Consider the following 17,227-nt stretch of genomic DNA (forward strand, 5'->3'; position numbering starts at 1 on the left):
TAAGGCAATAGTTTTCGTACATTCAAGGGGAGCTGAAGACGAGGGACCTCATATTGTTACCTAAATTAGAAGCAGGCGACGTGAAAAGGATGTGGGGAGGCGGGGGGGGGGGGGGGGGGGGGGGGAGGGGGAGGGGGAGAGGATGGTAGGAGGAGTGGCTGTAATCTCAGAGGTCCCTGGGTGGAGCTTGACCTCAACTAAGAGGACACTCCTGGTACAGGGCTGGAACAGTATCCCTCTGCCAGGCAGTCTTTTCCCTGCTGAACTTTACCACAGAGGCCCTTTTGTGGTCCTTTACTCCGCTGTACTTTAACACGCAGCTACAAATATATATATTAAATGTCATACTTATGACATTTAAAAAACGGGATTTAAGGGGTTCAGGGTGGGAAGGGTAATGAAGGGTAGATAGATCTCTTTGAAAAATGGCATAATTGTGGTAAGAAAATGTGTTTTTTTTTAACTCAGCTCTGCTTGTTCCTGAAAGCTGGGAAGATGGTGACTTTAGTACAGCAATCCGTTCATTAATGAAAATTTGAGCGAAAAAGAGCAGATACTTTTTTCCAGAGTACTTACCATTGTTCACCAAAAAGTCAAAATTGTGCTATATTTTTCCAATTTTTTGTTCCCCTCCTGGGAAATCAAGAAACCCTGGTAACCTGTAGAATCCTCAGGATGTTGGAAAAAAGGACGCAGACTTGGCGCAGACAAAAGGTTTCGCACAAACTACCTCAAATAGTCAAAAAAAGAGCTCAGCACTTGGGAGAAAAGGCAGTTAGGGGTTTATAAATATATATTTTTTTAACTCTTTCTATTGATGACAAAAGGAAACATCTATACATTGCTGTATTGTGGTAACATGTAGAGATCTTTCACAAACTCAGTAAGCCTCACATCTGTCACATCTTGCATTATCGTGTGCATTTATCATGTCTCTGCTGCTCTAATCTAATGCTCTCTATCTCGGGAGCGAGTATCATTTAATGGTGGAGTACATACGTTCCCCCTATACAAATTCCATTTGCCCCACACCTGTTCCCATTTCCTTGGGCAGCTCTGGCTTTTATATACTGTCTTTTCAGCCAGCATACACCAGTCCATATCATTTATCCAAGCCTGAAATGATGGCGCCTTGGGCCCCCCATGACCTAGATAGGTTACGCTTTGCTATTGCCATTCTAAGCAATGCCCAGATTCTTTCTTTGCTTTTTAGATCTGTGTCACCCCATATATTTAAGAGGCACCATTTGGATTCTGGCTCCAGCTTTGCCTCTAGTACCTCTCCTAGACAGCCCACGGCCCACTCCCAGTACCTTTGGATATAAACACAAGTCCATATTATATGAAAAAACATGCCTTCCTGGCGACATAGTCTCCGACATTTTGAATCCTCCCTATAGCCAATTCTGGTCAGTGTTTGATATGAATAATATATTCTGTGTAGAATTTTATGTTGTACAAGTCTGAACCTGGAGGAAATCGACACCTCCCTCGGGGAGGCCATCGCTTTCCGTCAGTCCTTGTTGTCCCGCTCCCCCACATCCCGTTTCCAACTTCCTCTGAGTGGGGAGAGGGGATAGGGGCATTGTTAATCAATTTTTGGTAGGTTAGGAAGATCACTTTCCGACTCATATAGCCTAATAAAATTCTGTCTTCCAATGGAGAGGATTCAGGGAGAAACCCCTCCTTGGGAATTGCCCCTTGGACAGCATTCCTAATCTGCATGTATCTAACTATTTCTGTGTTGGCCAGGTCCTACTCACGTTGTAGTTGCGCAAAAGGGATTACCCCTCCCTCGAGCCATAAGTCTCCCAGCTGAGAGATTCCTATTAAGTCCCATTTATCGAATCCCTTGGTGTGTCTCAATGTCCCCAGCTGTTCTGTGACTCATAATGGGCTGGCCTGTGTAATCTTTGATGACTAGCCCAGGTTCCTTTTGGCTGCGTGCCAGACTTGAACTGTGTGTTTGGTAGGGCCTGTGAGCTGTAGTCATGCTGGTATAATATAGAGCACCCTTTCATACCTCCCCGCGTGCAAAACCATTTTGTCCATTCTATATCCTGGCTCATGAAATGGACGATATGCACAATGGTTGATAGCCGTCAGTTGTGCTGCCCAATGATATTTACGTATGTCAGGGAGTCCTATCCCCCCACTCTACCATCACCTTACCAGTTTTTGCATGACAATTCGAGGCTGCTCCCCAACCCATAGAAGTTCTCTCTGTTCGCTTTCCATTGTTTTAAAATAAGTGGTTGGGACCGGGAATGGTGTGTTTTGTTATACAAAATAAAGCATGAAAGCGCCATCATTTTAAATAAGGCGTGCATCCCAGTAGGGTTAGTGGAATGGTTTTCCAGAGCCGCACGCTTTTCAGGCGCTGTAGTGGTGGCAGAAGATTCCGGTCGTAAAATTGCTTGGGGTCAGTGGTGATGTAGATTATCAGGTATCTGATTCCCTCGCTGGCTATCGTTGCCTCACAGTTCCTAGAAAAAGGGGAAGTCTCACCTCTCATTGTTTAGACATTTGATTTTGTAGCCTGAATATTTCCCAAAGTTAGTTAATATATTTATTTCTCTATGTACGTGAATTTAGGGAAGGTCAGATATAAGAGTATATTATCTGCATAGAGAGATATTCGAACTTCCCAATCTCAAGTCCAACGAAGCCCCCTGATCAAGGGATCTCTGCGAATACATGCGGCAAGGGGCTCTAATACTAAGGCAAAGAGTAGTGGTAACTGTGGGCAGCGTTGTCTTGTCCCTCTTCGTAGGGCAAAGGACGAGGATAGTGTACCATTGACCACTACCTGTGCTAGTGGGTCACTAAAGAGGAGTCTAAGCTAGGCAATAAAATTGGGACCAAACACCAGTTTTCCCATGACTACGAATGAATAATTCCATTCAATGGTGTCAAATGCCATTCTAAGGACATTACTTTTGCGTCTTCTCTTGTTTATTCTTCTCAGTACTCCGTGAAGACTGCACAAGTTAAATGAAGAGCTCCTTCCTGGCATATAGCCAGAGTGGTCGAGATGTACGAGTTTCTAGATGATCTGAATTAAGCGTGAGGCAAGTAATTTGGCTGGGATTTTAGCTACAGCCTTAAGTAACGAGATGGGGCGGTACGAGGAGCAGCTACTTCTTGGTTTGCCTTCTTTATGGATGACCACTACTGTAGCCAATCGCTGGTCAAGAGGAAGTTTACAGCAGTCCTGACCCTCAACAGTCTCCCAGGTGCGGGGTTATCGTGTTTGTTGCCAATTTATAGAGTTCTATTGGAATGCCATTAGGCCCCCCTGCTTTACTGGACTTAAGTCCTCTGATTGCATGTGCTACTTCTTCCTTCTTTATATCTCCCTCTTATAGCTCCAGATCTTCTGTGGTTAGGGATGGAAGGGACATTTCATGTGTAGCTCATTTGATTCCCCTTCTATAAAGGTATTCGTAGTTGAGTAAATTTGTTCATAATATGCGGCATACTCTGCCGTTATCTATTGCGGGTCATGCATTGTTTCTCCTCTCTCTGTCACTAGCTCCGAACACTAGTCTAACCGGTTGTTCTTGCCTGTTGAGCCAGGTGAGTGGTTTTCCTGCCTTGTCCCCAACTTCATTAATCTTGTTGTGTTTTGCTCTGTTCGGTGTCTTTGCAGCCTCAGTTACATAGGGGCATATGTAGATAAAACGGTTTTTGCGATTCTCACATTGCGATTTATAGGGAATCGCAATTAGAGAATCGCAAAACACAATGTAGGTAGGATTTGCTAAATATTTTGCTAATCCTACATATTCCTTATTTGCGAATTGCAAATTGAGATTCGCAAATAAGGAATATCTTCCCATTCATTCCTATGGGCTAGAAGGCCCATAGGAATGAATGAGAAAACATTCTCAATTTGCGATTCCCAATTAGAGAATCGCAAATTGAGAGTACAATTTCAAGGTTGCAAGGGTGTCAATAGGACTCCCTGTTGCACCCCTGAAATAAGCATGTGGGCACAAGTGGCGCACATACATACCCTAAGGGCATGTATGTGCGCCACATTGCACTTTGAAAATGCAAAAAAGTGAATTTTTTAAAGAAATCGCAAATTACCACCAACCTGAAGTTGGTGGTAATTTGCGATTCCTTAAGATAAAATCACACAACTTGGGTGCCTCCTACATTGCATTTAAGGAATCGCAATTTAGGATTCCTTAAATGCATTCGCAAAATAGGAAATCGCAAATTTTGTGATTCCTTATTTTGTGAGTAGGTTTTTGTCTGCTACATAACACACTGCCCAAATTGCGATCGCAAACTCTGAAATTCTGCTCATTTCAGTGTTTGCAATCGCAATTTGGCTTCCTACATATGGCCTAAAGTCTTTCTATTCTTTCTTTCTTTAATTTTTTTTAAACATTTTTATTGAAGTGTTATAGTACCACTTGGGCAAAGGCCCGGCATATATTTCCATGAAACAGGATATTGACAATTTTACAAATAGGACAATATCATTGGGTACATTTTGTAGATATGTAGATATGAAAACAAAGATGAACAACAAAACTGTATGCAGACTCCCCCACCCCACCCCACCCCCACTGGCGAGCACGTATGATCACAGATATGCGTCTTATAAATATTCTTTCTTTTTAACGTTCAATGTGTGTTTGACACTTTCCAACTCTTCCCTGCCTAATTCACCCTCTTGTTACAAAATGTCGCTCTCTAGCCCTTCTAGTGCTGCCTGTTTTTCCTTCCGAACCCCAGCGGTCAGAGAAATAGCCTGTCCCCTAACCACTGTCTTAAATACCTCCCAGAGGGTCCGGCAGACCCCAATGAGTCTTGTTTTCCTGGAAGTTAAGTTCTAAAGTTTCTAAAGGCCTTTCAGAACCTCTTCTATCGAAATTAATGTAAAGCTGCTCAGAGAGCATGCCACCATTACAACCTGCTTCTCTAGTATGCTAAGTACCTCCTCATTATGCGGGGTTAATAGGGGAAAGTTCTCGTAGATTTTAGCGATTTTATTATGAAAGAAGAATGCTAAAGAGTCACATAGTTCCTGTGAGATCGTCGGGGCTTGACTACATACTTTAGGGCACACAAACTCTTTTACTATCCCAAACAGTGCTTTAGCGGAGTTACTGGCACTCTCAATCTGAGTTGCTTTGTACTGCCGCCTAGCCTCTTTTAGGTTCACGTGGTATTTGGCCAATGCCTGTCTATAAGGCACTTTGTTTTATATTGTCTTGTTTGCACGCCAGCTTCTTTCCAGGCCTCTGCAAAAGGCTCTTTTTAAAAAAAATTCCCTTGTGTACCAAGGGGCCGATGCCCGCCTAGTCATACCACTCTGTTTCTGCATGGGGATAATCATATCAAATGCTGTTTCCAAGGTGGCGTTAAAGGCTTCCAATTTAGCGCCAGCCTCATAGGCATGTATAATGGGGCCTGGGGCAAAGACCTCGTCGAAGGAAGCTGCAGTAAATTTATGCCATTTCCTGCCCAGCTTAGAACATGTTAAAACAGGGCGGTTGACTGCACAGGAGTCCGGGTACTGCACACTAATCTCAATCAGAGAATGATCCGACCAAGGGAGAGGTTCGGGGGTCTTGCACAGAAGCTGGTCCATATTCGAAAAGACCAGGTCTAATTGGTGGCGGGCAATATGAGTAGCACCTTCTGTTTTTAGCGTTAATCCCATCTGTTCTAGGGAGGATAGGAGTTTATTCACCTCCGGCTCTGTCTGATTTTCCCATGAAAATTAAAATCTCCCAATAGGATGAATCTGTGTGTTGCCGACACATACAAAGGAATGCGTTCTGTCAAAAGGTCGATAAATTTAGCTTTTGGGCCCGGAGGCCGGTAGATTAGGGTAGATACCAACAGTCCGATACAGACACAGTAACCTTAAAAATCCCTAGTTCCAGACAATCATTGCTAATTGTGGTTATCCAACTCACCACCAATTGCTATTTAAAAGCTATGGCAATCCCCCCTCCTGTTTTTATTTCTCTATCAAGATGAATGAACTTGTACTTCTCTGGTATGGCCGGAGTTATTATGTTATGTTATGTTATGTTATATTGATTTATTATGCGCACAGATACCCCAGCCAAGGGGCGTCCCGGCGCAGAGACAAGGTAGAACATAACACAACAGGAAACTAAAAACATGAAAGCAGCTAAAACAGGAAAGTTTTTAAAGCCCTCCGGAAAGTCAAGAGGTCCTCCATCAGACGAATTTCAACAGGAAGGGAGTTCCATGCTGACGCGGCCTTTACACTAAACGAGCGGCCACCCATGCGACTAAGCCTAAATCTGGGGACCACCGCAAGGGCCAAACCCTGGGAACGGAGGGTGCGGGTGGGAACATAAAAGGAAAGACAGCTGGATAGGATTTCCGGGCCAATACCTCTCAGAATCTTAAAAGCGAGACACAAGACCTTAAAAAGGATGCGCTTCCTGACAGGGAGCCAATGTAGGGTACGAAGGACAGTTGCCACCGAGCTGAATCTGGGCAGGCCGACAATCGCCCTCGCCGCAGCATTCTGAACCCGCTGCAGACGGGTTAGCTCGGCCTGGTTAGCCCCAGCCAGAAGAGAGCTGGCATAATCCAGGCGGGAGATGATAGTTGCCTGGATCACCAGCTGCCTGGTCGGGGCGTCAAAGAACTTGAGAACAGGTCTCAAGCCCCTTAGGAGACCGAAACAACAGGCCGCAGTTTTTTTAGTATGCCCTACAAAGGAGAGGCCCGCATCCAGCCAGACCCCCAGGTTTTTCACCTCAGATACCGGGGTCGGAGTGGGTCCCAGCTCAGAGGGCCACCATTGGTCACCCCACAGCTCCACTCCCTTACCGACAACCATCACCTCCGTTTTTGTGGCATTTAGCTGAAGGCAGTTGCCTGTCAACCAGCTAGCCACCGCCTTCAGTCCAGACTGAAACCTGGGGGCCTCAGTCTCCGCATCCCCGCTGAGAGTAACCGCCAGCTGTGTGTCGTCGGCATATGAGACCAAAGTTAGGCCCCACTGCCTAGCGACATCAGCCAGCGGTCTCACGTAAAGATTGAACAACGTGGGACTCAGCGAGGACCCTTGCGGAACCCCCATGGCCAGCGGTTGGAAATTGGACTTGAAGGGAGGGATGGCAACACAGAAGGAGCGGTTATCTAGAAAGGAGTGGAACCATTGCAACACCTGACCGCCAATGCCGGTCTCCTCAAGCCGATGCAGGAGGATGCTGTGGTCTACCGTGTCAAAGGCGGCGCTAAGGTCTAACAATATAAGCGCCGCCGTTTGACCAGCATCCAACCTTGCACGGAGATGTTCCACCATCACAAGTAACGCGGTTTCCGTGCTGTGGCCGGCACGGAATCCGTTTTGTGTGGGGTCGAGGGCATTGGTCCGTACAAGATGTTCAGACAGGGCCAAGTTGACATGGGCCTCAGTGATCTTGGCTGGCCAAGGTAGCAACGAAATGGGGCGATAGCTTTCAGGCTTGGCCGGGTCCAGGGAGGGCTTTTTGATAATTGGGGACACCACAGCTTGCTTCCACTTAGCTGGAACTACTCCCGTTTCCAAGGAAAGGTTGACGAGGGAACATACAGCTGCACGTCCCATAAAAGCCTGATCTCGAAAGAGAGCAGGCCTTACTGGATCGGATGGAGATCCAGATTTGACTTGCAACGCAAGTTTATCAAACCCGTCCAAGGTAAGGGGGGGGAAGACAAGCAGAGTAGACTGATGGTGGGTCCCATTGATACTTTCCCGACCGGACCCTATGCTAGGGAATGTCCGATAAATAGCTTGGACTTTCCCCAGAAAGTAGGAAGCAAGGGATTCACAGTGGGAAAGAGAGCTTACGGTCGTAGAGGTAGTCCGCTTTGACATAAGATCTTTTACGGCCTTAAAGATGGCTTTCGACGGATTAGTACTGTTCCGGAATTCCGCGGCATAAAAAGCCGCTCGAGCTCGACAGATAGCCCGATGGTAGAGCTTGACGGACCTGGCGTATGCAGCTTTTAGATCAGCTCCATAGGTTTTCCTCCAGGCCCTCTCAGCCCGTCTACAGGCACCCTTTAGGGCCCGAAGGGCACTATCGTACCAGGGGCTCGACTCTCTGGAGTTGATTTTAGTAGATACAATAGGTATCAGAGAGTCCAAGGCCCTAGTAATCCAGGAACAGAAGAGGTCATACCCCTTTTCTACCTCCGTCAACGGGCCCAGCGGCTCCTCTAATAGAAGACGATGGAAGTCTTCTAACCTAAGCTTCTTCCAGGCCCTCTTCTGAACCCGTCTAGCCGAGGAGATGGAAGGGGTGGCTAAGACCGGGCATAGGATGGACACCAAAAAGTGGTCAGTCCATTCCACCGGCGAGATAGAGGTGATTGTAATCCCCGGCAGATTGGTAAACAGGGGATCCAGAATATGTCCCCCCGAATGGGTAGGCTGGGAGACCATCTGGGGAAGTTGAAAGGCCTCTAGGTCAGAGGAGATGGAGCGCACTGTCAGGCCTGAGAGGGTGTCGAAATGCAGGTTCAAATCGCCCATGATGGAAAAGTTGGCACAGTCTGCGACCAAAAGGCCAACAATGTCGGGAAAAGCATTTCTAAACGCCACATCGCTGCCGGGCGGGCGATAAACGACCATCCCGGACAGCGTAAACTTACTGGTTGATTCGCCGGATTTAGCCATGTCTCCGTAAAGAAGCACATGTCTGGATCCTGAGTGTCAAGCATATCCCATATCTGATATGAATGTTTCACGAGGGATCTGAGGTCACACATAAGAAACCTCTGAAGATTCTGTTTCCTAGATGGCATATCAAGTAAAACCTCATGTCTTATTATACCCTCAGGTGGAGCAGTCATCTGAAGCTGACAGAACCTGCAGCTTACTGGACCTTCAAACGCATATGCTAACCTCTGCCTACAGTTACCCGGCCGCCCTTTCATTACCTGTGCTTGGATTCCAAGTAAAGTGTCTACAGAGTAACTCATGGGATTCCCACTTAGGGCGACATAAGCAAAAGAAACAATTGATGGACGGAATGCTGGACAATGCAAACATTCACCCCCAATCAAGGGAGGACCAGGCCTGGCAGTTCGGTCTGGACTGTTCCCATTGGGCGCAGGGTCAAGACTGATTTGCATATGGCTGGGTCCAAACTGGAATGGCATTGTGAACAAAAAAACGATGGATTTAGGCCCATATCTCTGTACTGGGGTGAATGTATGACATTGTTCGGCATTCTGTCCATCAACTGTTGTTTTTGCATTTGTCATACAGAGTGGGATGGGTATGTCCAGACGTGGGTCCCGTGTTCTCCATGCCACTGGAGTCAAGCTATCCTGGCTGATGAGGGCTGTACTGGGGTGAATGTATGACATTGTTCTGCATTCTGTCCATCAATTGTTTTTTTTTGCATTTGCCATCCCGAGTGGGACGGGTATGTCCAGACGTAGGTCCTGTGTTCTCCATGCCACTGGAGTCAAGCTATCCTGGCTGATGAGGGCTGAAAGCCCAAAACCAATCCTAGGATGCTTGTTTCCAGTCCAGGGAGGACCTGGCCTGGCAGTTCAGGCTGGACTCTTCCCATTGGGCGCAGGATCAAGACTGATTTGCATGTGGCTGGGTCCAAACTGGAATGGCAATGTGAGCAAAAAAATGATGCAAAAACCATGACAAAATAAGAATTGTAAAAAGGCTGTGACGTATTGGCTTTACCAATGCATGTTATGTATGTCACTTGTATCACTGCATTGACAAAATACACTATATGACGCAGTGCCTGCATTATACAATTTAGTAAGGGCGTAATTTAAAAATCAATGCGGAAGTGAACAATGAGTTCCACTGTATTGTTTTTTTTTTACAATTGCTATTTTACATACAAGCAGGGACATCAAATGTCCGGGAGTAACTTTGTAAAAGGCTTCTTGATTATGGCATGGCTGCCCGTTATTATTTTCTAGATAATAAATCACTGAAAATGTAAACATCGCACTTGACAAGTAATGTGGCCTCATTGTGATCCTGGCAACTGAACACAGAAGGACACTTGACATAGGTTTTTGCACGCTGCAGGTTACCTTCTTTGGCTGTTTAGGTTTCGTTCCAAGCACACAGACATCGCCCAGGACAGCATTTTCTTTTTAAGAAATCCAGATTGCGCTGTGACGTCTTTAATTTTTTCCATAATCTTCTCCCAGACCCGAGGGACTCCCATGTGCGATGTGGGTTTAGCTTCTTTCAGAGTGTTCACCAAACTTCCCTGTTTGGAAAATAAAATTGAAACCGAAATGTCAAGGAGGCTGTATACGGCTGATGGACTCTAGAGTTCACCCACTCATCTCCAGGAAAACTGGAGGCACAAAAGAAGCTTTGAAAAGCGGGCAGGTGCCTTAATATTATTATTATTATAGAGGGAAAGATTCTGTTATAAAAGTTTTTTTTGTGGTGTATTTTGTGGTGGGCGGGTTTATGAAGTATCACTTTCAAAGACTGATGTGTAGTGCTAATAACACAGAGCTACTCTCATGACATTATAGAATGCATAAGGCTGCTCCCTACTAACATAGATCACCATTTACTGAAAATACTTTAAGCAGCACAGCCAGCATCCTTAAAATGCAGATTTGCTCTCGACCGAAGAAGGAAAACTATCCTGAAACACGTGTGTAGAGATACACATTAGTGGCTGTACCAATTATGGTGAAAATAATAGACTTTTAATTGAAGTGTTATAGTGCACCGCAGTTACCATAATGCATCTGAGCGACCTGGGTGCTGGGATGTCAGGCAGTGTGCCTCACAACTCTTTTGTTTAATTAGGTTCCTTTGAGCTGGTGAGGTGACAAGCTCTGGTCGATGCACCTGTGCCTAGTGAGAGGTACAGAGACCTGAGAAGACTGTAAGCAGCATGGCCAGTGTTACATCCATGTATGTTATTAAGAAGATGTTCCTTTAATTCTTATGGAATGTTTGTATTTCTACCTGGGCTGGAATGTGGGAATTGCTGTGAGCAGTTGGAATTTGCAGTTACATGCAGCAGTATCTCGGGGGTTTTCCTACGAACAAACTACTTGAAAAACCTACTTGTTCCTGTGATTCCACTTTGTAAAAGCCAGCACCCTTAAAACGAACTCTTACTTTCCACTGAAGAAGGACAATTATCTTGAAACATGTTTTTAGAGATACACAGCACAGCGTGCTCCCACCAAGGTGAAAACAAAAGACTTTTTTGTAAGTAAGTATTCTCATGGACTGCATTTTACGTAATGCATCTGAACTGGGTGCTGGAATGTTATGCAGTTTGCTCCCTACCACGTTTGTTTGAATCTTTATTAGAACATTGGAATGTGGAGCACTCCACTGAAGACAATGGAGTGCTCCGTGCTCCTACGGGCCGGTAAAGGCCAGCAAAGCAACATTCCAATGTTGTTTTCACAAAGGCCTCTTGGAGCCCGAGGGCACTTAGAGGTAGATGCATCAACGTTTAAATTTGTGATTCCTTATTTGCGAAAAATAAGGAATCGCAAATAAGGAATCGCAAATGGCAATGCATCATTTTTTTCGCAAATTTAATGCGATTCGGTAAAAATCGCAATTTTAAGCGAATGGCATTAAATTTGCGAATTCTTAATTGCGAATTCGCAATTTGCGATATTGCAAATTGCGAATTTACACACATGATGCATCTCATTGACTCAACTGCCTGAAAGCCAGTACAGCAATCAGGCGCAGCTGCTCCCTACTTTGAAGGTGTGGTTTGGCAGTTTGCTGTGTGAGCTTTCCCTGGAGGTTGCTGCTGCAGTCTGTGCCTCACTTTTGTATTTGAAAATGGAAAATGAGAATCCAGTTGAAGAGGGGCCAGCCAGAAAAAGAAAAATTAAGTTTTCTGATCAAGAATTGGAAATACTCATTGAGGAGGTGACTGCAAGACAGGAGCAGCTTTTTGGTAAGCTGTCTCTGAAGGTCCGTGAGGCTGTGAAAAGGAACCTATGGATTGCCATACAATCCAAAGTCAATGCAGTAGGAGTGGCACATCGGGATATTAATAATCTCCAAAAAAGGTGGTATGACCTGCGCAGCCGTGCAAAAGAGAAGCTTGCCAAGAGAATGAAATCTGCTAAGCTTACTGGAGGCGGAACACCCAGGGATACACCCAACACTCCCCTGGAAGAAATGGTGGAAGCCACACTGTTGACTGAGGCTGTAGTTGGAGTAACAAACATTGATACATCTGAGATTCCAACTCCTACTGAAGGTAAGTGAATTGTATGTGGTTTTCAAAGTCTGAATGGAGACCATTAATTTTTGACTGCTGATGTGTGTTCAACATTGTAATTAAGTTGGGTAAGAAATGATCTGACTGTGTCACCACCAACCTCCAAGTAATGTTAGTGAACTGAAAGCAGTGCATTATGGGACTTGTAGTTAATAAGATTTCGTTTTGTTCAAAAAGAAAACATTTTCATGATCCCAAAACATTGTTACCAACAAATATCAGGAATGAGACAAGATTCATTTAAGTGATAACATTTTTAGACTTTATTACATATTGTAAGGGAAGTGCAAACTAAAATTAACAACATGTTTGCATTTTTTTTAAATCATAGAGGCACTGCAAGACCTGATTGAGCAGGATTTAAGGGATTTCCACAGCCAAGATGTTCAAGAAAAACAGATGGAAAATGCTCCCAGTACTTCATCAGCCAATTCACAACCATGTGAAAGACAGAGAGTGCGACAACTGCTCCAGACAGATTCAGAAACTGAGCAGAATGTCAATGTTACAGAAAGCCAGCCTCAAAGCACTCCTACAGTCACAAATTCAAGGATGAGTAGGCGAAGGAGACTTCAGCAGTTTACTATGCGTCGAGGTACTGTGCGTGAAAGTGGTCAGGTTGGAGAGGGTCCCTTCACTGGCAATCTTGTTGAGGACAAAATATTAAAAGTACAGCGTCTGCAAGGCAAAGACATTAGGGTTATTAAAGGAAAAATGGGACATATCAGCAAACAAATGGGTACATTGGCAAGCAATATGAATCAAATGATCAATGTAATGAAAACAGGCCATGAAACATCTGCAATGAAGCTTGACCGTATTGCAAACTCTTTGGAGACCATGTGCACAATGATGCAGAAACATCAAAAGATCAGTGGTAAAAGGCAGGTTCAACTCCTGACCAACATGCAGGCCCATAACAGGGAAATGACTTGCCTTTCAAATTGTACACGTGCCCTCTGCAAGCAGACCCTTTCAACCCAGGTACTCCTGATGAAAACTTTCAAACATATTCAAAAAGGAGTGGGGGCTACCTTTGAGCCATCAGCAAATTCACAGTCCAAGGCATCCCCAGAAAAGCAAACACCAATGGGAGAGAGTGGTACCGGCAGTGCTGTGAGTGCCACATCTGAGCATTGCTTGAGTGGCACACGGCGAAGTAATAGGAAGCAGAATGATGCCACTAATGTCAACATGCACACTGGGAAAAGTCCAGGGAAGGCATTAGGAGTGCGTGGCCATAAGAAATGACATTGCAATGCCTCATGAGTGGTATTAATGAGATGTAATTTGTTTGAGATTCACTGCTTTTCATTTGTACATGCCTGATTTAGAAGGCCACAATTAAGTTTTGAATACAGTTTAAGTTAAAAAACTATAGCTTTTCAATTTCATTTACAATTAAATTTCACATTGCTTGCAACACAATTACGTTTTCAGAGTTTTTCTTACCTCATTTAGAAGTAATGCTGTGTGATGTCTGCCCTTCTCCTTCTCCCCTCTGCTGCCTCTGGTCCATGTGCTCTTGGTTGTGGTTGTGGAGGCTGATTTACATTTGTAGGTAAAACATCGTCCTCATCAAGTTCTATGCCTCTCTCAGTTGCAAGATTATGTAGCATTGCACATGCTGCTACAATTTTACAGCAAATGTCTGGTTGGTACTGCAATGCTCCTCCAGTTTTATGAAGTATTCTGAAGCGTGATTTCATCACTCCAAAGGTCCGCTCTATGACATTCCTGGTTGATATGTGCGCCTGGTTGTAGTGCTGCTCTTTCCTTGTACTTGAGTTTAGGTATGGAGTTAAGATGTAAGACCTCACTGCATAGGCACTATCTCCTGCAATGGAAAGCAATGTAAATGTAATGTAATCAAACATGTGTGCAGTTCAATTTTAAGTTAGTTGAGTGGAATTAAAGATTTACCTAGCAGGTATCCATCTCCAAATTCACCAGCAAGCAGTCTAGCATGAATGGCACTATGTCTAAAAATAAAGGAGTCATGGGCACTTCCTGGGTAACTAGCAACTAGGTCTGTAATTATGGTTTTAGAATTACAGACAGCTTGAATATTAAGTGAATGGAAGCATTTCCTGTTGCGATAAATATATTCATTTTCTGAGGGAGGGCAGATGGGGACATGTGTGCCATCTACACAGCCAATTACATGAGGAAATTGAGCCATGTTGTAGAAATCCAGTTTGGTCTTCATTAAATCCTGTTGTGTGCTGGGGAATTTAATATGAAACCTTATTCTTTGTAACATGGCATTTAAAAAGGCATTAAAAAATCTGGAGAGGGAACTCTGGGACACACCACCAGCAATGGCCACTACCCCCTGAAATGACCCAGATGCAAGGAGGTGCAATGAACACAATACCTGCACATGGGTAGGTATGGCTTGTGTCCTGCGTGTTTGCCTCTGCAGAATTGGGTCCAATTCATGGATTAAATCTAATATTAAAGTGCCATTCAGCCTATATTTCTTAAATATCTCTGCCTCAGTCTGCCCCAATAAGGTTATGCACACTCTGAAGATTCTCTCCTGTATGAGCCTTCTCCTCCAACCTGCAGCTGCTCTCAGCCTCTGCCTGGGTGCCAAAAAGTAAAGTGCAGCCATCTTGAAAGGCTGGGTCAAGGTCTATGAGGTCCTTATATCCTGCACAGATGATTGACAGATGCAGTTGAACCAGTTAGTCAAATTAGCACCAGGTTCAAGTTCTTCTAATTTTAAGAATTCCTAAATGCGATTTTTTTAAAAATCGCAAATTGCGATTTTTGATGCATTGCATTTTTTCGCAATTTCACAAAGATTCGCAATTTTAGCGATTTTTTTAAAGGAATCGCAAATGAAATTGCGATTCCTAAATATGCGAAAAAAATAAAAAATTGATGCATTCCAAAAACATGAATTGCATTCGCAAACGCCCGATTTTTGCGAATCGCACCGTTTGCGAATGCAATTTTCTTTGATGCATCTGGGCATTAAACCCCCTCAGGCTCCGAGATGCCTTCGTTTTATTTGTTAGAACATTCTGACCTCTAGTGGCAGAATGTTCTAATAGCCTTATAGCCCTTCATAGCTGGGCTATATGGCTATTACAGTACTTCTCACTTGTTAAAGGCCGTCGCCTACGGCTCGGGCCTTTAACCCCTTGTGTGCTCATGACGAGACCAGGCCATCATGAGTCACAGTTGAGCTGTGCTCATGACGGGCTATAAGGCTATAGTAAGATCTGACTCTGCAAGAGAGGACGTATCAATGAACTATGGTATTACAAAGGGTTGGTCCTACTTGTGACTTGTGCCTCGGAAGATGTGCTGTAAAGTGCTGCCAGAAATCTAACTGCTTAGCACAAGGGAGCCATTGGTCATGACCCAAAACAGATGGCTTGTGCATCCTGTAACCAAATGAAGAGCTCCATTCTAAATTTATTGCTAACAAACGATTAGACAAATAATCATTAAACTAGATATAGGCAATCGCTGTACTCAATGCAATACTCAAGTCTTGACTCAGGGGACAGTCACAATATCTAATACGTTTTCCAGGAACTCTAAGCAATATGTTAGTTTAATGGAAACAATACTGTGACATTGCATTAATATGGGATTTCAGAGAGAGCCCACTTATGTGCATTAAGTTTAGGCTTTCTATTTGTAACACTATAACAAGGGCTAACATTTAAATTTGGTGTGGAACACCACAGTTTCACATGTAATCCTCCATATTTCTTGAGAATACACTGACTAGTAGAAAAATACCCTAACTTGGGGTAATGACATTCACAGGTTGCGGTAAATACTCCGCCCCATTCTGAGACACCCATACATGGGGCCTTAGTCACAATACAGTTGTGACTGCCAACGCTAACGGAGTAAAAACTTCTTCAACACCAGCTTTGCTGCCGTACGGGACTGTTGGGTATTACAGGAATGCACCCATGCATACATGTTGTAGTAATGTGTGATGCAGAGGATGTTTTTAAAGCCTTTGCTGTCTGAGGCATGTGACCTAAAGACCGTAATGGATGTTGCATTTGCTATGCTTTTTTCAGACTGGTTATTTGTGACATCAATGCAATTCTCTGTGGCTAGATAAAACCAGTAGAACTGTCTTCACTCTTTGTAAAATGTTGTCATATTCTAGATACCCCCTTTTTTTAATGGAATGACTTCAACACTATCTCACGGTATTCCTGGTGTAGCACCACCAGTCCACTTCAGCACAGCTTGTTTATAATACCAGATTCCACATTTTCTAGCAATTCAGGACAAGGAAGATATTGGGGCCTGCTATTTGTACTGCTCCAATGTACTCACAATGTACCTGAGGAACTGTAGTGAGACTCAACTTGGTGATGTTGGTGTATACCATTTGGAGGGCATCAAGACTTAAACCCAGAAGCTGTATGGTACACAAATTGTTTGATACTATGTGAGTTGGCCATACTTCTGAGGTGATTCTATGCTAGTGGAAGCTCAGTTTCAAGAGAATGCTGGGTAGATTGTCAGCACCCATATTAGTCTTTGTAAATTGGCACCAGCGTGAGATGTTATAGATGGAGTGGGTAACTTACTATAAGTGTCCTTCTGCATTCTACTTGTCTTGAACAGTGTGCAGACAGAATATTGAGTTTTTTATATCGACTGGTAGAAATATCAAGTCATAAATATCGTGAGTGAGAAATATTGACATCAAAAATATTGTGATCAAGAATAGCAACTTAAAGTAAGTAATATTGTTTAATATCATTTGCAAAAATATAGTTGTTAAAAATATCGATTTTTTTAAATTAATGTTAAGTATTCTAGTATATGTTTTAAATGTATGTGATGTATTTTTTGTATAAGAATAGTTTATATGTTTTAATACATGTGTTACATTTTTTGTAGTTATGGAAATAATTAGTTGAATTCTGCATTTATTAGTTATGTAGCAGGTTGTGGGTTTTTAGGGG

General features: G+C 43.8%; 1 protein-coding gene across 3 annotated transcripts in view; it reads right to left on the reverse strand.

Moving 5' to 3' along the window:
- Window positions 1–17,227, reverse strand: part of ACSBG1 (acyl-CoA synthetase bubblegum family member 1) — a 628,810-nt gene that overhangs the window by 95,633 nt on the left and 515,950 nt on the right. For all 3 annotated transcript variants that reach the window (XM_086959413.1, XM_086959412.1, XM_086959411.1), the window contains exon 9: window positions 10,072–10,253. In XM_086959413.1, the coding sequence (XP_086815539.1) occupies window positions 10,072–10,253 (182 nt within the window). The remainder of the gene's footprint in view (window positions 1–10,071; window positions 10,254–17,227) is intronic.

The sequence above is a fragment of the Lissotriton vulgaris genome, chromosome 2_2, assembly GCF_964263255.1.
Source record: "Lissotriton vulgaris chromosome 2_2, aLisVul1.2, whole genome shotgun sequence".
NCBI classification, from domain to species: Eukaryota; Metazoa; Chordata; class Amphibia; order Caudata; family Salamandridae; genus Lissotriton; species Lissotriton vulgaris.